The 15,859-nt window shown below is 46.2% G+C and overlaps 1 protein-coding gene across 11 annotated transcripts in view; it reads left to right on the top strand.

Annotated features, from left to right (window-relative positions):
• Positions 1-15,859, top strand: part of FRMD4A (FERM domain containing 4A) — a 550,199-nt gene that overhangs the window by 522,593 nt on the left and 11,747 nt on the right. For 7 of the 11 annotated variants that reach the window (XM_043552722.1, XM_043552712.1, XM_043552704.1 and 4 more), the window contains 7 exons: positions 2,108-2,241; positions 5,504-5,626; positions 9,291-9,519; positions 10,854-10,910; positions 12,114-12,351; positions 12,868-13,032; positions 14,471-15,330. In XM_043552722.1, coding sequence (XP_043408657.1) covers positions 2,108-2,241; positions 5,504-5,626; positions 9,291-9,519; positions 10,854-10,910; positions 12,114-12,351; positions 12,868-13,032; positions 14,471-15,330 — 1,806 coding nt within the window. The remainder of the gene's footprint in view (positions 1-2,107; positions 2,242-5,503; positions 5,627-9,290; positions 9,520-10,853; positions 10,911-12,113; positions 12,352-12,867; positions 13,033-14,470; positions 15,331-15,859) is intronic. The other 4 variants (XM_043552706.1, XM_043552697.1, XM_043552728.1 and 1 more) reach the window with 3 other exon arrangements.

The following is a 15,859-nucleotide window of genomic DNA, read 5'->3' on the forward strand; positions in this document are numbered from 1 at the left end:
GGTGGGGAGAAGAGAGGAAGGAGAAAGGAAAACAGGGAAAGGAAAAAGCGCTCCAGCCAGTTACTCTAAAAGAAAAAGAAAGGCGCGAAACATCTGCAGGAATCATGAGCAGCTTGTTGTTGGAGGTCAGCAGTTCATCAGCAGTTGCATAGAAGAGTTCAGCAGTTCACCCTCTGCCAGTGAGTGCTCACTGCCGTTATTATTAGGGAGGTGCTAGAGAGGATTTACCCGGCCAGCTTGAATGCAAAATGGAAATTCCTTTAGGAAAATCCCATTGCACTCTTGCAGTGCTGAGCATTCCCTGGCTTGAACTTGTGTTACTCTGGGCCTTACTTGTGGTTAAGGCTATAAAAAGACCCGAATGAAATCCATTTGATGCTCTTAATTTCATGTCTGGATAAATGCGCTCCGCGTTCCCATAGGGTTGTCTTGATTTTTGCTGGTGGCGCATTGTAAAATGGCACCCGTCCTGTCCTAGAGTCCAGCCAATCTCTAGAGAACTCCAGTCTGGTTTTGCATTTCCAACACATCCCAGTAAGCACTGTAGACACACGCACGTTGCACAGGAGAGGGTCATTGTGCAGAACAAGCGCAAATTGTTTTGTGGTGTGCAAGTCACCGAAAGTAGCGCTGGAGAAGCTCCATTAGCTCTAGTCCATCCCCTTTGGGCTGGTGTGGGGTGTTATTTCGTAGTCCCTTTTCCCACTTTCCGTGTCTGAGAGGAGAGTAGGAGCAAAGAAACTCAAAGCAAAATGTAGCTGAAAACACGAGTTTCATCAGGTTTTGATGCAAAGCCATAAATTTGCCCCTAGGGTCACTCCAAAGGTTTGCAGAACCTCAGCAAAGCTTTCGACAAACTCGGACTGAGAATACTGACTGCACGCTTCAGCGTCAGTGCTGAAAGTGCACCTGTAGGTCCTTATACTCACCGGCGTGCTAAGCTTCATCCTGATGTTCACAGGCATGCTAGCTGAGGCTTGGTTAAGGCCTCTTGGAAAATCTGACTAAGGTAGATAATAAGAGCCTGATTCTGCACTCTGTTGCTTTGCAGAGGCCGAGGCAGCATCAGGAAACTGGTGTAGGAGAATGGCAGATAAGTCCCATAGTGTATACCGGACTAGATTGGAAAGTGGGGCTCAACTTGAGACACCTTAAAGGGCCAGGATTTTCAGAGGCTGGATGCTCAGCACTTTCTGAAAAGCAAGCCCCCTTTAAGATGCCTCAAGTTGGGCACCCAAAAATGGAAGCAACCAAAATCACAACTCACTTGAGCAGGGAGCCCCTGAACAAAGATGTGTGCCCCATTCAGTGGTGAAATTAAATAAGGAGATCAATCAGTACCTCTTTTTAAAAGAAACGAAGTACAAAGATTAACACAAAATCTCATGGCCAGATTCTGATGTCAGTTAATTCTGGATTTACAACAATGTAACGTCACTGACTTCAGTGGTTCTTGTCACTTGAAAATCAGGCCCCTTATTTAGGCATCTAAATATGGATTTATGCATCCAGCTTTGAACATTGTGGCGTATAAATCCATGGGAAACAACAACTACCATGAAAAGACCTTCTGTTAGCTATTGCGGGTTTTTAACTTTGTTTCTATTTTGCAAAAATCTAGCTTCAGTTACTACATTTCTTCTGCGTGGTTAGAATTAACCATAAGTAATTGGGCTAGATGCAGCAATCATTGGGTGAAATTCTATACAGGAGGTCAGACTAGATGATTGTGATGGTCTCTTCTGGCCTTTAAGCAATGAACATGTGTTTCCGATGCGTTGTAAATTCCGTTTGCTGTTGGGAGCTTTCGTAAGAACTGTATGTAGTATTTTCAAGAGGAGCTTAAAAAAATTACCTGATTGTTTTTATTTACAGAGAAGAGAATTACAAATCTCTTTATGCTCAGATGTCTGACCCCATTCTGTTAGTTTAAGTATGAAGAACTTGTCATAAACAAACATGACTGTGTAACACCCTGCTTCATTTCATAGTCTGATTCTTTTTTGGAAAGCTCCCGTCCAAAGGATAGGCTTTGGTGAAATTCATTAATGCTCCAGATGTGTGTCCTGCTGTCAGCTGGCCTAGTGAAATCATTGTTTATTGACAGGTTCCCAAGAGTCGGATAGTTCTCAATCTGCCAAGAAAGACATGCTGGCTGCATTGAAATCCAGGCAGGAAGCTCTGGAAGAGACACTGCGCCAGCGACTGGAGGAACTAAAGAAACTGTGTATCCGAGAAGCGGTAGGCAATAGAAATTTTATAACCCTGGAAAACGTTGTGGCTTGTATTTTTATATGCTCACAGCCTCGTTTGAAAATGGATGGAGGCTGGAAGGAGAAGTGAAGCCTTCCTAAATCCTATCTCACAAAGTGTGTGGTGCCTAAGGACTGAGTGATCCCGAGGCATTTCATGTCTAGTGTGGCACAAGGCCTTCTTTACACTAGAGAAGCTGGACTCACACCAAGCCAGTTGTGCACCCGTAAGGCCTGATCCAGCAAGGTGCTGAGCATCTGCAGCTCCTATTGAAGTCATCATGAGTGGTGGATGCTTAGTAGATACTCAGCGTCCTTCAACAGGGCTCCTAATGGGCAGTTTGTCATTGCCTTCAATGGGAATAGGCTGGTGCCTGTAGATGGCACATCTCATCTAGCCATTGTGTGGTCACCTGGCCTGGTATATGCCACTCGGTCCTCATCTTCAGTAGGAGAAAGGTGTGTTTGTAACATGTGAGCTAACTCACCTCTTTTCCTAGAGTATACCTGGCCTCAGGTGCACTCTTTCTATGTTCATTTCCCAGCATGCTCTTCCAACTCCCAGCTATTTCACAGCACAGTCCTGTTGCCTGGCATGGGGGTTAAATCACCACCGTTTGGGGCCCCCCAAATACAAATAGCACAGTTTGGGGCGAACTTGTGCGCAGCATGGTGGGGTCTTCCCTTCACTGAGCTGTATGTAACGTGACAAATGATGAGGAGGTCCCTTGGCTACATCATCGGTATCACTAGTAGAAGAGAATGTTAGGTAACATTGTCAAGAGAAAATCACCTTTCTGCCTTAAATATCACCATGGGACAAACGGGGTGCCATATGATGAGGTCATATTGTACTTGGCATGTGTCTGTTTAATTACTGTTGGGATTGATTTAAACTGGTTTGTTTTAAAGCAGGTCATCGTGAACATCAAACCATTTCAAATGCTGGAGAAGTTAGGATCCTTGCTGCGTTTGTGCCTGGAAACATAATAAATATTAGCAGCAGCTTATATGAAGTTTACACTTCGATCACACGTGCATACATAACTCCCGTTTCCCAGGCCTGGAAAAATCCAGATTTAACAAAGATCACTGCCAGGAATAGAGAATGGGAGAGTTGGCTCTGGGCAGCGGTACTGAGATCTTTAAGTTGCTGTTTATATTTAAAGTGCGTATCACTTTAAAAAACAAACAGAAAAAAGACCATTGCCCATTTTTTAAAAATCTCATTGCGCTTTGTTTAGACTTGGCTCTGACTTGAACACCAGCTGGGATAAGCGGGAGGAAAACAGCTTTTCAACACAGAATGTCAGAGGAAATATGTGCGGGCCTCATCCCACAACCCTTCCTTGCATGAGCAGTCCTGATGTATGAAGTCTCCATTGGCTTCGACAGGCCTACTCTCTTGCGTAAGGTTTGCAGGATCAGGTCAGACCAAGTGTCCATAAACCATTTAGCTTGGATCAGCTGCAGAAAGTGGTCAAAAGTTTCACTGGCTCTTTTATTTTAAACGTTTCCTCTCGGGCGGTCCTGAATCGGTTTGTTTGCTGTGGGAATTGCTGAGTTAAAATGAGGCAGAGACAGGCAAGGAGAAGAAAAAGGGGTTCACGCCTGGGCTTAATCAAACTAGCGTGGCCCAAACCATTCACAACAGTGGCATCATGTTGCTTCACTTATTAATTCAGATTAATTTCAGGTCCCTGCCTGTAAATCCGTTCCAGTTTATGGCACCAGCTCAGTAGCCCGCGTTGCTTTTGTTCTTACAAAACCTTGGGCATTCTGGAGTCTTGGCAAAGGAGCCATTAAAGATGTAACTCGTTCCCCACACCTGCACTTCATGTTAAGATTGGGGTTATAAAGGATCCTGGTGATGCTCTGTAGAAAGACCCAGAATCTGTATCTTGATGCACTATTTGTAGCCAGCCATTTTTTGCAACAGGATAAACATGTTACAGAAAAGGATCTAAACCAGCCACTCTGGAGAGGGAAGCATTTAAACAACCTTGAAAAAGGGCATTGTACACTTCACTGCAGTGCTGGGTTAGGAATTCATTGTGTTGGGAACTGCTTAAGCTAGGGGCTGAAATGGCCAGGGCCTCATTTCCCAGTGACCTGAAAACAGCAGAAAGAAAGCCCCCATTAGGGAGTGGGTCGTGGGGGCATGAGGGAGGCAGAAAGCCGAACTACACGCTGCACATTAAGGTCAGCCACTGTTATATGGGATTCAGATGATTTAGGGTTTTCTGCCAGCTGGATCCTCTCAAGGCTGGTGATGCAGAACACAAAAGCCTTTTGTCCTCAGTGCAGAGACTGTTCAGCTCAAGAAGCTGGGTTGTTCCTTGTAGCAATACTCTCGCCTTTCTCTGCAGGCATTTGAATGTCTTTAATTCAGATCAGTGTAGATGTATTGTACGTACCAGAAAAAACACAGAGTTAGCATCAATCCTGGCACTTGCTCCTTTGCCTGCTTCAAATCTATTCCAACGTACATCCCCTGGCTGTGAAAGTTTGCAGGGTCTGCTGCTTCACACTTGAAACTAATCTTTGCAAATGACCCTTTCAGTCTGATATTGCTCCAAAACTGCTTGTGACATAGCTTGGAGTTTGGCAAGGATTTCAATTCATAAAACATTATCATATCGGTACCAGGCACTGCTTTAAATCACCATTTTCACTGCAGCTGTCTCAGACAGGTCATGAATTAGATTGTAGTATTTTAACATGCAGTTGCGATCAGAAAAATGATTGTAAAAGTGGCACTCGACAGCTCTGCTCCCTGAGTGAATTCAGAGTCAGCTCTGCTGGCTTCTCCATCAAAAATAACTGGTTTCCTTACTGTTTTCTCTATAGAGACAACACTGCTGAAGGAATTTGAGCTGGCATCTGTCTTGGCTCATGCATCATGCTCTGACATCCTGCTGATGAGCAGCACCTAAGACCCTAGACAGACAGATCATGTTAATTTTTCTTCTAGTTGCGGAATATATATTCCTGTTGATGATGCACAAGCCAAAAAAGAACTCAGCTTGACTTTCAGCGCACAGGCTGAGCTCACAGGCCTGGAAATTAGAAAAAACTTCTGTATATTTAGCAACTGATCATATTTGATACGAAAGATGATAAACAATGGAACCCTGGCAGTGCCATTTTTACAGTCATTTTTCAGAGTGTTGCTGCACTTTAAAAATATACACGGGCTGGGTTTGCTTTTGCGTATTCCCCTCCTCACTAATAGCATCTTATGTTTTCAGGAGCTCACAGGAAAGCTGCCCAGGGAATACCCCCTAGATCCAGGGGAGGAGCCACCTATTGTAAGGAGAAGAATAGGGACTGCCTTTAAACTGGATGAACAGAAAATACTGCCTAAAGGAGAGGTGAGGACTTGCCTTCCAGTCCAGTCCTATCTATCTGTCTTATGCCTAGGACATCTCTCAGCGTATTACTCGGAAACCACAGTTTTTAATTTAACTTATTTATCTTTTTATTCGTTTACTCATCTGTGCTTGTATTTGGGGCAAGGAAGAGGTGAGAGAACGTGCTGGTCTGAGCATAGGAGTGGGAGTCAGAAACTCCAGAATTCCAGGCCCAGCTCTGACACAGGCAAACAGAAGTAGTGAGTCACTTATGGCTCTGATCCTGTTAACTCTGCAAGCTGCCCTTAATCACACCAGTAGCTGAATGACATTGCTGGTGCAGGTCTAGATTATTCATGTGACTATGGGTAGCAGGATTGGGTTCTGAGTTGCTCTGGTCTTTCAAACCACTTCTGGTATCATTCTGAGTGTTTCAAGCTGTTCTCCCTCCCTTCCTGCAATAGTCCTTACTCAGTACTAAAATTGGTACTGTTTCTGCCAAAGTCCTTTAATAAAGTGTCGGATCAATTCTTCCGCACTTGTCCTGTGATTGCAAGACAAACGCACTTTACCTCCTACTGCTAAACAAAGGAGCCATCCTCCCTGCCTCTGGGCAGCTTGACTTGTGTTTGTGTAAGTTTGCCTGGGAGTGTTTGTTCTGTGCTCTCTCTCCCACAATTGGCTGGGTCAGTGCCCTGAATCATGGCTGTGAAAACAGCCCTGGAGCAGCTGTAAGGCGGGACCGGAATTCACAGAAAAGCCATTGTCGGTGGAGCTTGGTCTCAAGACACTTGTGGATATTCTAGTTTTGCGTTTCCTTTTATTTTTATAATAGAAGAGAATGAATCTGTGGTTTAAGGTCGGAGTCAACTGGAGAATTAACCCTTTATTGTTAGCATTTTCTTTCTGCTTAAAACATGAACAACCAAAGCTCTTAGGGTTTGTGTTTGATTGAGAGGAATTCCACTGAAGTAAAATATTCATGAGCTTGCACATTTTGTTTAGCTTTTACAAGGAAAGCCCTGACTCCTAAAAGCTTTGCACTCTGTTTGCTGCAGTGTTATAAACTGATCTTCAAATTCCCAGGTCTCGTCCTGGGGTGCGTCTACAATGCACACCTTTTTCGACGGCGTGTAGTGTACATATGCATGTAGGCCCCCCTCCCAGCACAGGTATATGGCAGTGTAGACTGAGCGAAAGACTCTGACAGCAAGGAGTTGATGAAGCCTTTCTCACTGTCTCCCCTTGCCAAAGCTTTTCCCTAACACCTGTAGTTACACACTGCAGTGTGGACACAGCCTGCCTCTCAGTGCAGCATGTAACTACACGTATGCTACACGCTGCTGCCAGTGTAGACCTAGCCTTAGTGTTAAGAGATGGCTTCCAGGCCAGGGACGCTGGATGGAGTCTGTTTTCCTCTCGATCCTTCGATTAATAGTGATGCACGGTCCGTGCGTGCAAGAGAATGATTCTCCTCTATAGGGAAAGAGGATAAAGCCACTCTCCACCTTTGCAGGTGATGTACATTTCAGTAAAACAGGATTGCCAACCTCAAGCGTTCAAAAATGCTGACTCTGGCCCCCCAAAATCATGAGATTGTCTTAAATATCATGAGCTTTTTAAAAAAAGGTAAATGTTGGGATCTGTTTATTTGTCTTCTGATTGTTGAGCCTTTAGGGTTCATGTTTTCAAGCTTTGATCTGCAACCATGAGGGCTACAAACTTTGGGTTTTTTTTTAAATGAAAGTTGAGATTCTCTCAGGATCACATGATTCTAGGAGCTGGGGCTTTAAGTAAAACATCAAATGTCATGAGAGTTGGAAACAAGGCAGGGTTCCATCTGAAGGCAAATGACCGCCCTGGTGCTCCAAGGCAGTATCCATAAAGGCATCCATCAAAAAAAGAGATTAATGGGGGAGAGGCAAATGAAGACAGCTGTTTACGATGTTAAGGGTGATTTAGAAAAAGAACATTAAGGCCAGAAGCTGCAATTGAAGCCAAGCTTTCAGTATCTTCACTGGGAGTGTTGTCTGAGTAAGGACTGCAGGCCTGAGCCCTAGCTGGATTTATTTTTAATCCACCCTTGCTTACTTTCAGTGGGCATTTTGCCAGAATAAGTCAGATCGGGCTCTCCGTCTTAAATCTCCATTGTGTTGAATGCACCGTTAATAAGTTTAGTGTTGACAGAGCTTATGAAATCTTCAAAGTAAAACTCATTGTACAAAACAAAACCAGGCCTTCAGCTGGCAGTAATGTGAGAGAAGCTATAATTATAGATTTAAAGCAATGCTGACTCACCACTGACAGCAGAGGGATTTTGAAGCTAAGATGCCCAAACTGAAAACTTCACAGAGCCATTCCGGTCTGAGAAGGGGTTATTCCTATAGCATCGACCGCTCTGTGTATGCCTGTTAGTAAATGGAGAGGTTCTGAATATGGCTAACGATAGGGTTTCACTGAATATGTGACTAAAAGTGCTGCAATCTGAGCACTGAGCATTTAGCAAAGCTAATGTTTTAATTTGCAGCTCAAATCCCACTGGAAGTTAACAGGACTTGGGTGCGTAAGAGAGCCAGACCCCTTTGAAAATTCCAACCCATGTGCTCATCTTCACGGGCTACAAGCAAAGAGTCAGATTCTCTGCTGGTGTAAACTGCCATAGCTCCACCGTCTTAATGTCAAAGTATCACTGCCAATTACACCAGCTGAGAACTTGGCCCTAACTGTGTTAACCCTGCTTAAGCACAGTTTAACTCCGCCATGGCCAAACAGGATATAACTTTTTGGCTCTCTGGCATGGCCAAAGCCTTCTATTAAAACCATTACACATCCCTATCTTGTGCATGGCCTCGTTATATCACACCTCTGTGATGTCTCATGCTAACATTATGTCACAGTGCATTTATGTATCACCTCACGTTAATGACGTTTGGCAGGATTGGACTGTAACCGGGATGAATTTGACACATTAGTTCAACGGGTGATCAGCACGACACAAGTGCTAACCAGTAACATTATGTTGAAATGCCATGACTTTGCATTGGGAATTAGTGTGACATCCTGACGTTTCATTTTCATACAGCACTCGGTCACCATGGTGACAGACACCTTAGAAATATGCGTGGGAGAGAGGTTGGGATTCAAACACCCCCCACATAGGGATACATGAGTTTGTTCTGCAAGACAGATAGCAGACACAGCCATATTGGGCCAGCAGCCGGAATCAATTGAGTTTAGTATTGACGATCCTCACAAAATAAGGGCTAGTTCAGTGGTTCTCAACCTATTTACAGTTGTGGGCTGCGTATGCCCTGAGGATGTCACATGGGCCGCAGCTCTGTGCTGATTGGGGCACACGCGGCCCGCGGGCTGCAGGTTGAGAACCACTGGGCTAGATTGTGCAGCCCTTTGAAGTCATGCGTTCTCTCATGTGAGCAAGTGCTCACAAACTTGAGGAGCAGTTGCACAGGCTGGCCCTAACAATGCACTTGTGGTCGAGCTAGGGGCAGGTTGGTAGATGGATTCGTCTCTTGTTAAGTGCCATTTAGGGCCAGATCCTCAGCCGGTGTAAAGCAACATAGCCCTATTGAAGGCAGGGGAGCTTTGCCATGCAGCTACACCAGCTGAGGATCTGGCCACGACAGCTTGCAGCCAGAACAGCCAGAATCTCTTCCCAATTTGACAGGAAGCCGAGCTGGAGCGCCTGGAGAGGGAATTTGCAATTCAGTCACAGATCACTGAGGCTGCTCGGCGCCTGGCCAGTGACCCCAATGTCAGCAAAAAGCTGAAGAAACAAAGGAAAACCTCCTACCTTAATGCCCTAAAGAAACTGCAGGAGATCGAAAACGCCATCAACGAGTACCGCATCAAATCTGGAAAGAAGCCAACGCAGAGAGCCTCCCTAATCATAGACGGTAAGTGCGGTTCAGGGCCTGGGGTATATCTTTAAGGGCTGAAGTGGGCCTTGAGTGGTGTATAGGCCTTGAATAGAGGCCTTGGCACAGGGAGTGAATTTCACTCACACTGAGCCAGAGCTAGGAACTGAACCCAGGAGCCCTGGTGCCCAAAGCCCTGCTCTAACTCGTAGCTCAGTAGTGCCCCTCTCCCGCTAATGGACTCTGCGTCTTTGTTTCTCTGTGAATTGTTCTATCCCTTCCTTGTCCTGGTTGGAGAGCTGACATGGGACTTGAGTGGTGCCGAGCTGATGTGCTGGCTCAGAAAACATGGGTAAATTTCAGGCTATTTGAGCTTAAGCAAGGCACTTAACCTGTCTGTGAGTCAGTGTACCCACCTGTAAAATGGGTATAGTAATACTTCCTTCAGAGGAATGTTGCTTAATTAATATTAGTAAACCTTGGGTGAGAGGCATCATATAAAATCCAAGTATCATCATCATCATAATTGTTTACAAAAGCATAATCCTCAGGATACTTTTTATGGTTTACACTGTTTTTTAAAGTCATTTCTATTAACCTCCTTCAAAGCTTGAAAATAACAGCTTTTTCTTGCTGATTTTGTCCCTTTCCACATGACAAGCAGAGATTTTGCTCTTCCTGTTTATAAACAGAGCTGAAATTATCACCGCTTCTCTTGCTTCCTTATTTGTAACCTAGCTGTGTTCTGCTGCCCTTAAAGCATTTTGAGTTCCTCTCCGCTCAGTAACACTGCATATGTCAGAGCAACAAACACAAACACCAGGGAGATATGTATGTCAGAACCCTTCTGGCAAAAGGACTGGGGTGCTATTCCTTTTGTTGCTTCAGCGAGCACTCCGAAGCATTGTTGAAAGTCCTACAATCGTAGCACTTTGTGTTTGTTTTTAATTGGCAATGGAATGGTAACTTCATAAGGGTAGGGGCGGGTCAAATCCTGAGCTCTGTAGGGCCTGATCCTCAGCTGGTGTAAATTGGTGTAGCTCCATTACACCCTCTGGGGATCTGGGCTCTCAGTTTTGACTCAGTCCTAATGCCCACTGAAACGAGTGGGAGTTGAAGGCACTCAGCAACTCTCAGGAGGGAGCTCAGCATGTCAAGGGAGCTGGCCTGGAGCTTTTACTCAGGCTTTGCCCTGCGTTCTGCCTGACTAAGGACGGAGTAAGCTGGCCTATATTAATAGAAATCGTACTGCTTCATGGTAGTGTGGAGAACAAGGGACGACTGTGTTTTATGAACGGGGGAAGATTCTGTTGCGATTCAATGTTAAATCACAGTGATATTAATGGCCCTTTGATTATTTTTTTTCTTCTCAGAAGGAAACATCGCCAGTGAAGATAGCTCCCTCTCAGATGCCCTTGTTCTTGAGGACGGTATGTTGTCCATCTCAGACCCTAGAAATCTAGCACAGTAAAGGGAAGGATGACTGCATCCCCCTGAAAATGGAGGAAATCCCCTGTATGCCGGTGTCATTTCACAGAGACGAGGTGGGTGATATATTTTATTGGAGCAACTTCTGTTGGCGAGAGAGACAAGCTTTCCAGCTTACCCAGAGCTCTTCTACATACACTCAGAGCCTTGTCTCTCTCACCACCAGAAGATGGTCCAGTGAAAGATATTGCCTCACCCACTATGTTTGTCTAATATCCTGGGACCAACATGGCTACAACAACACTGTCCTTGCCATTTGAGAGCAGATAATTTCAAACAGCCACCTTCCATCAAACCCCCCTGAAGGTTTTATCAATTATGTGTAAAAAGTACAAAGTACAGAAGTAGAAACGTATTCTGTAGGAAAAGGCTCATACATATTGTAACAAATCCGCAACCCCTTAAGACCTCCTACTTGGTGGAATAGGGCATATGACTCACACTAAAGGCCTGATTTTCAGGGGCTTTGAGCATCCATAGCTCCCCCAGAAGGGGAACTATTCGGATGCTCGAGTTTGACCTCCTACATAACACGGGCTGGAGAAGATCACCCGGTGATTCCTATATCAAGTCCAATAACTTGTGTTTGAACTAGAGGAATGTAGCTCATCCTTTCCAGGTTGAGTCAAGTCCAAAACTATTTGCACCCCCTCTTACATTTTTTACTCTTTTACAGTAAATGTGTTCATGAGAACAGTGCTAAGCCTATTTAATTGGGGTATGTTTTTCAAGAGGTTGACAGTGCATACTTGACCTTGAAGGGGAAAGGTGTGTGCAGAGAGGGGGGAAGGGAGAATCGGAGATGGTTGCCGGCACAAACATGAAAGCAGCAGAACTATGGTGCACACGGGTCTAGAAGAGTTTTATTTTCTGTGCTTTAGATTGAAAAGTTTATTATCCCCCCGATTGCTTTTCATGACCATCACCCTTCCACCATCAGTTGAGAAACACCGAACTAGAGCATCAACTGGAACACTTCTTAAAATCAGGCCCTACGTTCATTACCATATAATTCATGCTCGGAAAAAGCATCTCTGTCTGCGGCACTGTATCCAAGTGGTAATCTCGGGCATGCTGGGTGAAAGCCACACTGCAGCCTAGTGTCCTTCAAAAGCATCAGCTGTTCTCCTTGTTTCTCTTTGCAGAGGATTCTCAGGTTACCAGCACAATATCCCCCTTACAGTCGCCTCACAAAGGACTCCCTCCCCGACCGCCCCTACATAACCGACCGCCTCCTCCACAGTCGTTGGAAGGACTCAGACAAATGCACTACCACCGGAATGATTATGACAAGTCCCCTATCAAGCCCAAGATGTGGAGCGAGTCATCCCTGGATGAACCCTACGAGAAGGTCAAGAAACGCTCCTCACACAGTCATTCCAGGTGAGTCAGACAGTCGGAGATTGCCCACTACGTAAACATGCTCCTTTTCGTAGATATCCATTTGGTATGGTAATGATGGGTGTTTTCTGGTAATGTCGTGTGAGAGAGAGAGACTGTCTTTAACCTGAGCTTATATAATGAAAGCTCTTCCCAAATCTCATGGCAGAAACATCGCTCACTTGAATGATATTTAGCTGTTTTGGTAAATAATCATGCCCTAGAAGATCGAAACAGCTGTAATCACACAAAGTGTTGGTCAGTATCTGATCGTTATTTTAAAAGGCAGTTGGAGAGGACAGACGACAGCCTCTCACTCAAACTTCTGCTGAATCTTTGTAACAGCTTGTGCTTGAACTTTTCTTACTGTAAAAAACAATTCAGATCAGTTACGTGTGTGGAACTCCATTCGCTTCAGCAGGATGTGTGTCACTGAGAACTGAATTTGGCCCCTTGACTCAAGGTCCTAGCTGTAGAGTGTTTCTGTCTGAAATTTGAAATGCAGCGTTTGCTTTGCAGCAGTCATAAGCGGTTCCCCAGCACAGGAAGCTGTGCAGAGCCTGGAGGGAGCAGCTCTCTGCAAAATAGCCCCATCAGGAGCCTCCCGCATTGGAATTCCCAGTCCAGCATGCCATCCACACCAGATCTACGGGTACGCAGTCCGCATTCTGTCCATTCCACGAGGTAAGTCCTGCCGCTCCCAAAACAATTCGCCTCCCTTCGTTTACGCAAAAGTATTTTTTGTTTTCACACTTTGAAGACAAGAGGCCTCAATTCAGGAAGGACGTGGTGTCCTTGGTGGGGATTCATTCCTGAATCAGGGCTTGAATCCTCAACTTACTTCAAATAAATAAAAACTAAAATGGACCAAGTGAGATCTTAACCGACGGTTCTGACTGTTCATGGGCATTACAACCTCCAAGCCACTCTTTGAAAGTGACAAGGTGTTAATATCAGTGCTCAAATTAAGGTTAGGTAATTACCCTTTCCTTTTGGACACGAAAGGTTGGGTAATGTTAAACCACTGCTACAGTGAACGGGGCATGCTGAAAAGCCTGTCTAACGTGACCATCCGAGGGACCAAGTAAAGGTGGGTCTGATTGGTCACATGGTATCATTTCTGTTCCTTGAGTGACTGATCGAAACTTTATAAACAGGGGATGAGCCCATGCAGCATGAATAAAGACCACTCAGATTTGGATGTGAATCAACACCCTTCTACACATGCAAATCTGGGCGTTCGCATGAAGGACAGTCACACTGTGACTGTCTTGAGACCTAAAGCCACTCAAGAGACCAGCAAAACATAGCTGCTTAATAGAGGCGGCTCTTCTGAGGGGGGAGGAGAAAAACATTCATTCCCTGTGGGACGGTGCTGCATGAACTGGCCTTGACTACCCCATTTCACTGTAAACGTGAGGAAAGGCCTGCAAAGCTTTCACAAGCTACCTGACAGCAAAGGAAGTGCACCTCACCCTGGGGCTGCGCTTTGTGTGTCATTGGACCCTCACATTGCAAAGCAGCCGGGAGGGGGCATGGAATCCCAAGAACAGAAACCAAAGGAAAGGTTTGCACAGATCCACAGCACTCTGTGTTCCCTGCCACTGTACTGGTGAAACTCCCCCTGGGGCAGTGCCCTCTGCACCACTTGTGCCCAGGGAGGTGGCTAGTGGGGTAACCATGCTGGGAGGCTTCTGTGCTCCCCTAGTGGCCCCAAATCCCCACACAGGGAATGGGGAGGTGGAGTTGGCTCCTTTTTCAACCCACAGCAATCAGAGGGACTGAAGCCCCACAAGCTGCCTCTGGAGTCCAATCCCATAACTCTGCTTAGTTCCCCTTCACAAAGCCCACTTGCTCTTGCTTTGGGCAGGGAGGTGGGAAGTTCACCTCAGATGGGTGCATCTACTTCAATTCCTGCACTAACCTGCCTGCGTGGTATGCCCCGTATTCTGCCAGGGGCTGATGGAGGTGGGGGGAGTTGTGAGCACTCAGCACCCCTCAGGCTCAGCTCCGTGTATTCGCACTGATTGGCGCGTGCTGTTTTGGCATTAAATGCTAGAAAAAGACCCCGCGTGTTTTGTTAAACAAGCCGACTCAAAACCCGTCTTCCTGACACCTGCAGGTCAGTAGACATCAGCCCGACCAGACTGCACAGCTTAGCTCAGCACTTTAGACACAGAAGCTCCAGCTTAGAGTCACAAGGCAAGCTCCTTGGGTCAGAGAACGAGACGGGGAGCCCCGATTTCTACACCCCAAGGACTCGTAGCAGTAATGGCTCTGACCCCATGGACGACTGCTCTTCCTGCACCAGCCATTCCAGCTCTGAGCACTACTACCCTGCTCAGATGAACCCCAACTACTCCACTCTGGCCGAGGATTCCCCCTCAAAAGCCAGAGAGCGGCAGAGGCAAAGGCACAAATCTGCGGGAAACCTGGTCTCTTCTAATTCAGGGAGCATGCCCAACCTGGCGGCAAGGAACGGAACCGGGCACCCCGGGGTCTATCTGCACAGCCAGAGCCAGCCTTCCTCTCAGTACAGGATCAAAGAGTACCCCCTGTACATCGAAGGCAGCTCCACACCCGTGGTGGTGCGCAGCCTGGAGAACGACCAGGAGGGACACTACAGCGTGAAAGCACAATTTAAAACCTCCAACTCCTACACGGCAGGGGGGATGTTTAAAGAGAACTGGCATGGGGACGAAGTGGACTCAGTAAGACTGACCCCCTCCCGTTCTCAGATCATACGGACTCCGTCTCTGGGCAGAGAAGGCCATGAGAAGGGCTCGGGCAGGACTGCAGTATCAGACGAACTCCGGCTGTGGTACCAGCGGTCCACAGCCTCCCACAAGGAGCACAGCCGCCTGTCGCACACGAGCTCCACCTCCTCGGACAGCAGCTCCCAATACAGCACGTCTTCTCAAAGCACCTTTGTGGCACACAGCAGGGTAACGAGGATGCCTCAAATGTGTAAAGCAACATCAGGTGAGAGCCGGCCCCAGGGGAGGCAGATCCAAGTTTGCTCTTGGCTGTCTAATGCCTGCATTGCGCTTTGGTAATTTATGAATGAAACCAGACCAGCCTGCATCCCCTGTCCTTTTGTGAACATAGCACAATGCGAAGCACAGGCATGGGGGATGGGTGGATTAGCAGTGAGTGAACTTTATCAGAGAGTGTCATTGGCTGCGGGTTTTCCCCTGGAGCTCATCCATCATGAATGACTCCTTCGGAGGGCGAGGAGAGCCTGAGCCAAAGCCTCCGGAAGTCTATGGGAATGTTTCCATTGACTTCAGTAGGCTTTGGACAGGCCTTTAGAGTAGTAGCAGAGAAAAAGCCCATTAGTGGGGGGTTGATCCTGAGCATCACGTTAGGTTTATCGCTGTGGGCAGGGTCCACTGAAGTCAGCAATGAGGAAAAACGTAGCAGAACTCAAGATTTTCTCCAATAAATACATAGAGGAGTAAGGCATTTAAACAGTGTTACATTAGGAACATAAGACTATCTGATATGGCAA

Source organism: Chelonia mydas, chromosome 1, assembly GCF_015237465.2.
Source record: "Chelonia mydas isolate rCheMyd1 chromosome 1, rCheMyd1.pri.v2, whole genome shotgun sequence".
Lineage (NCBI taxonomy): Eukaryota > Metazoa > Chordata > Testudines > Cheloniidae > Chelonia > Chelonia mydas.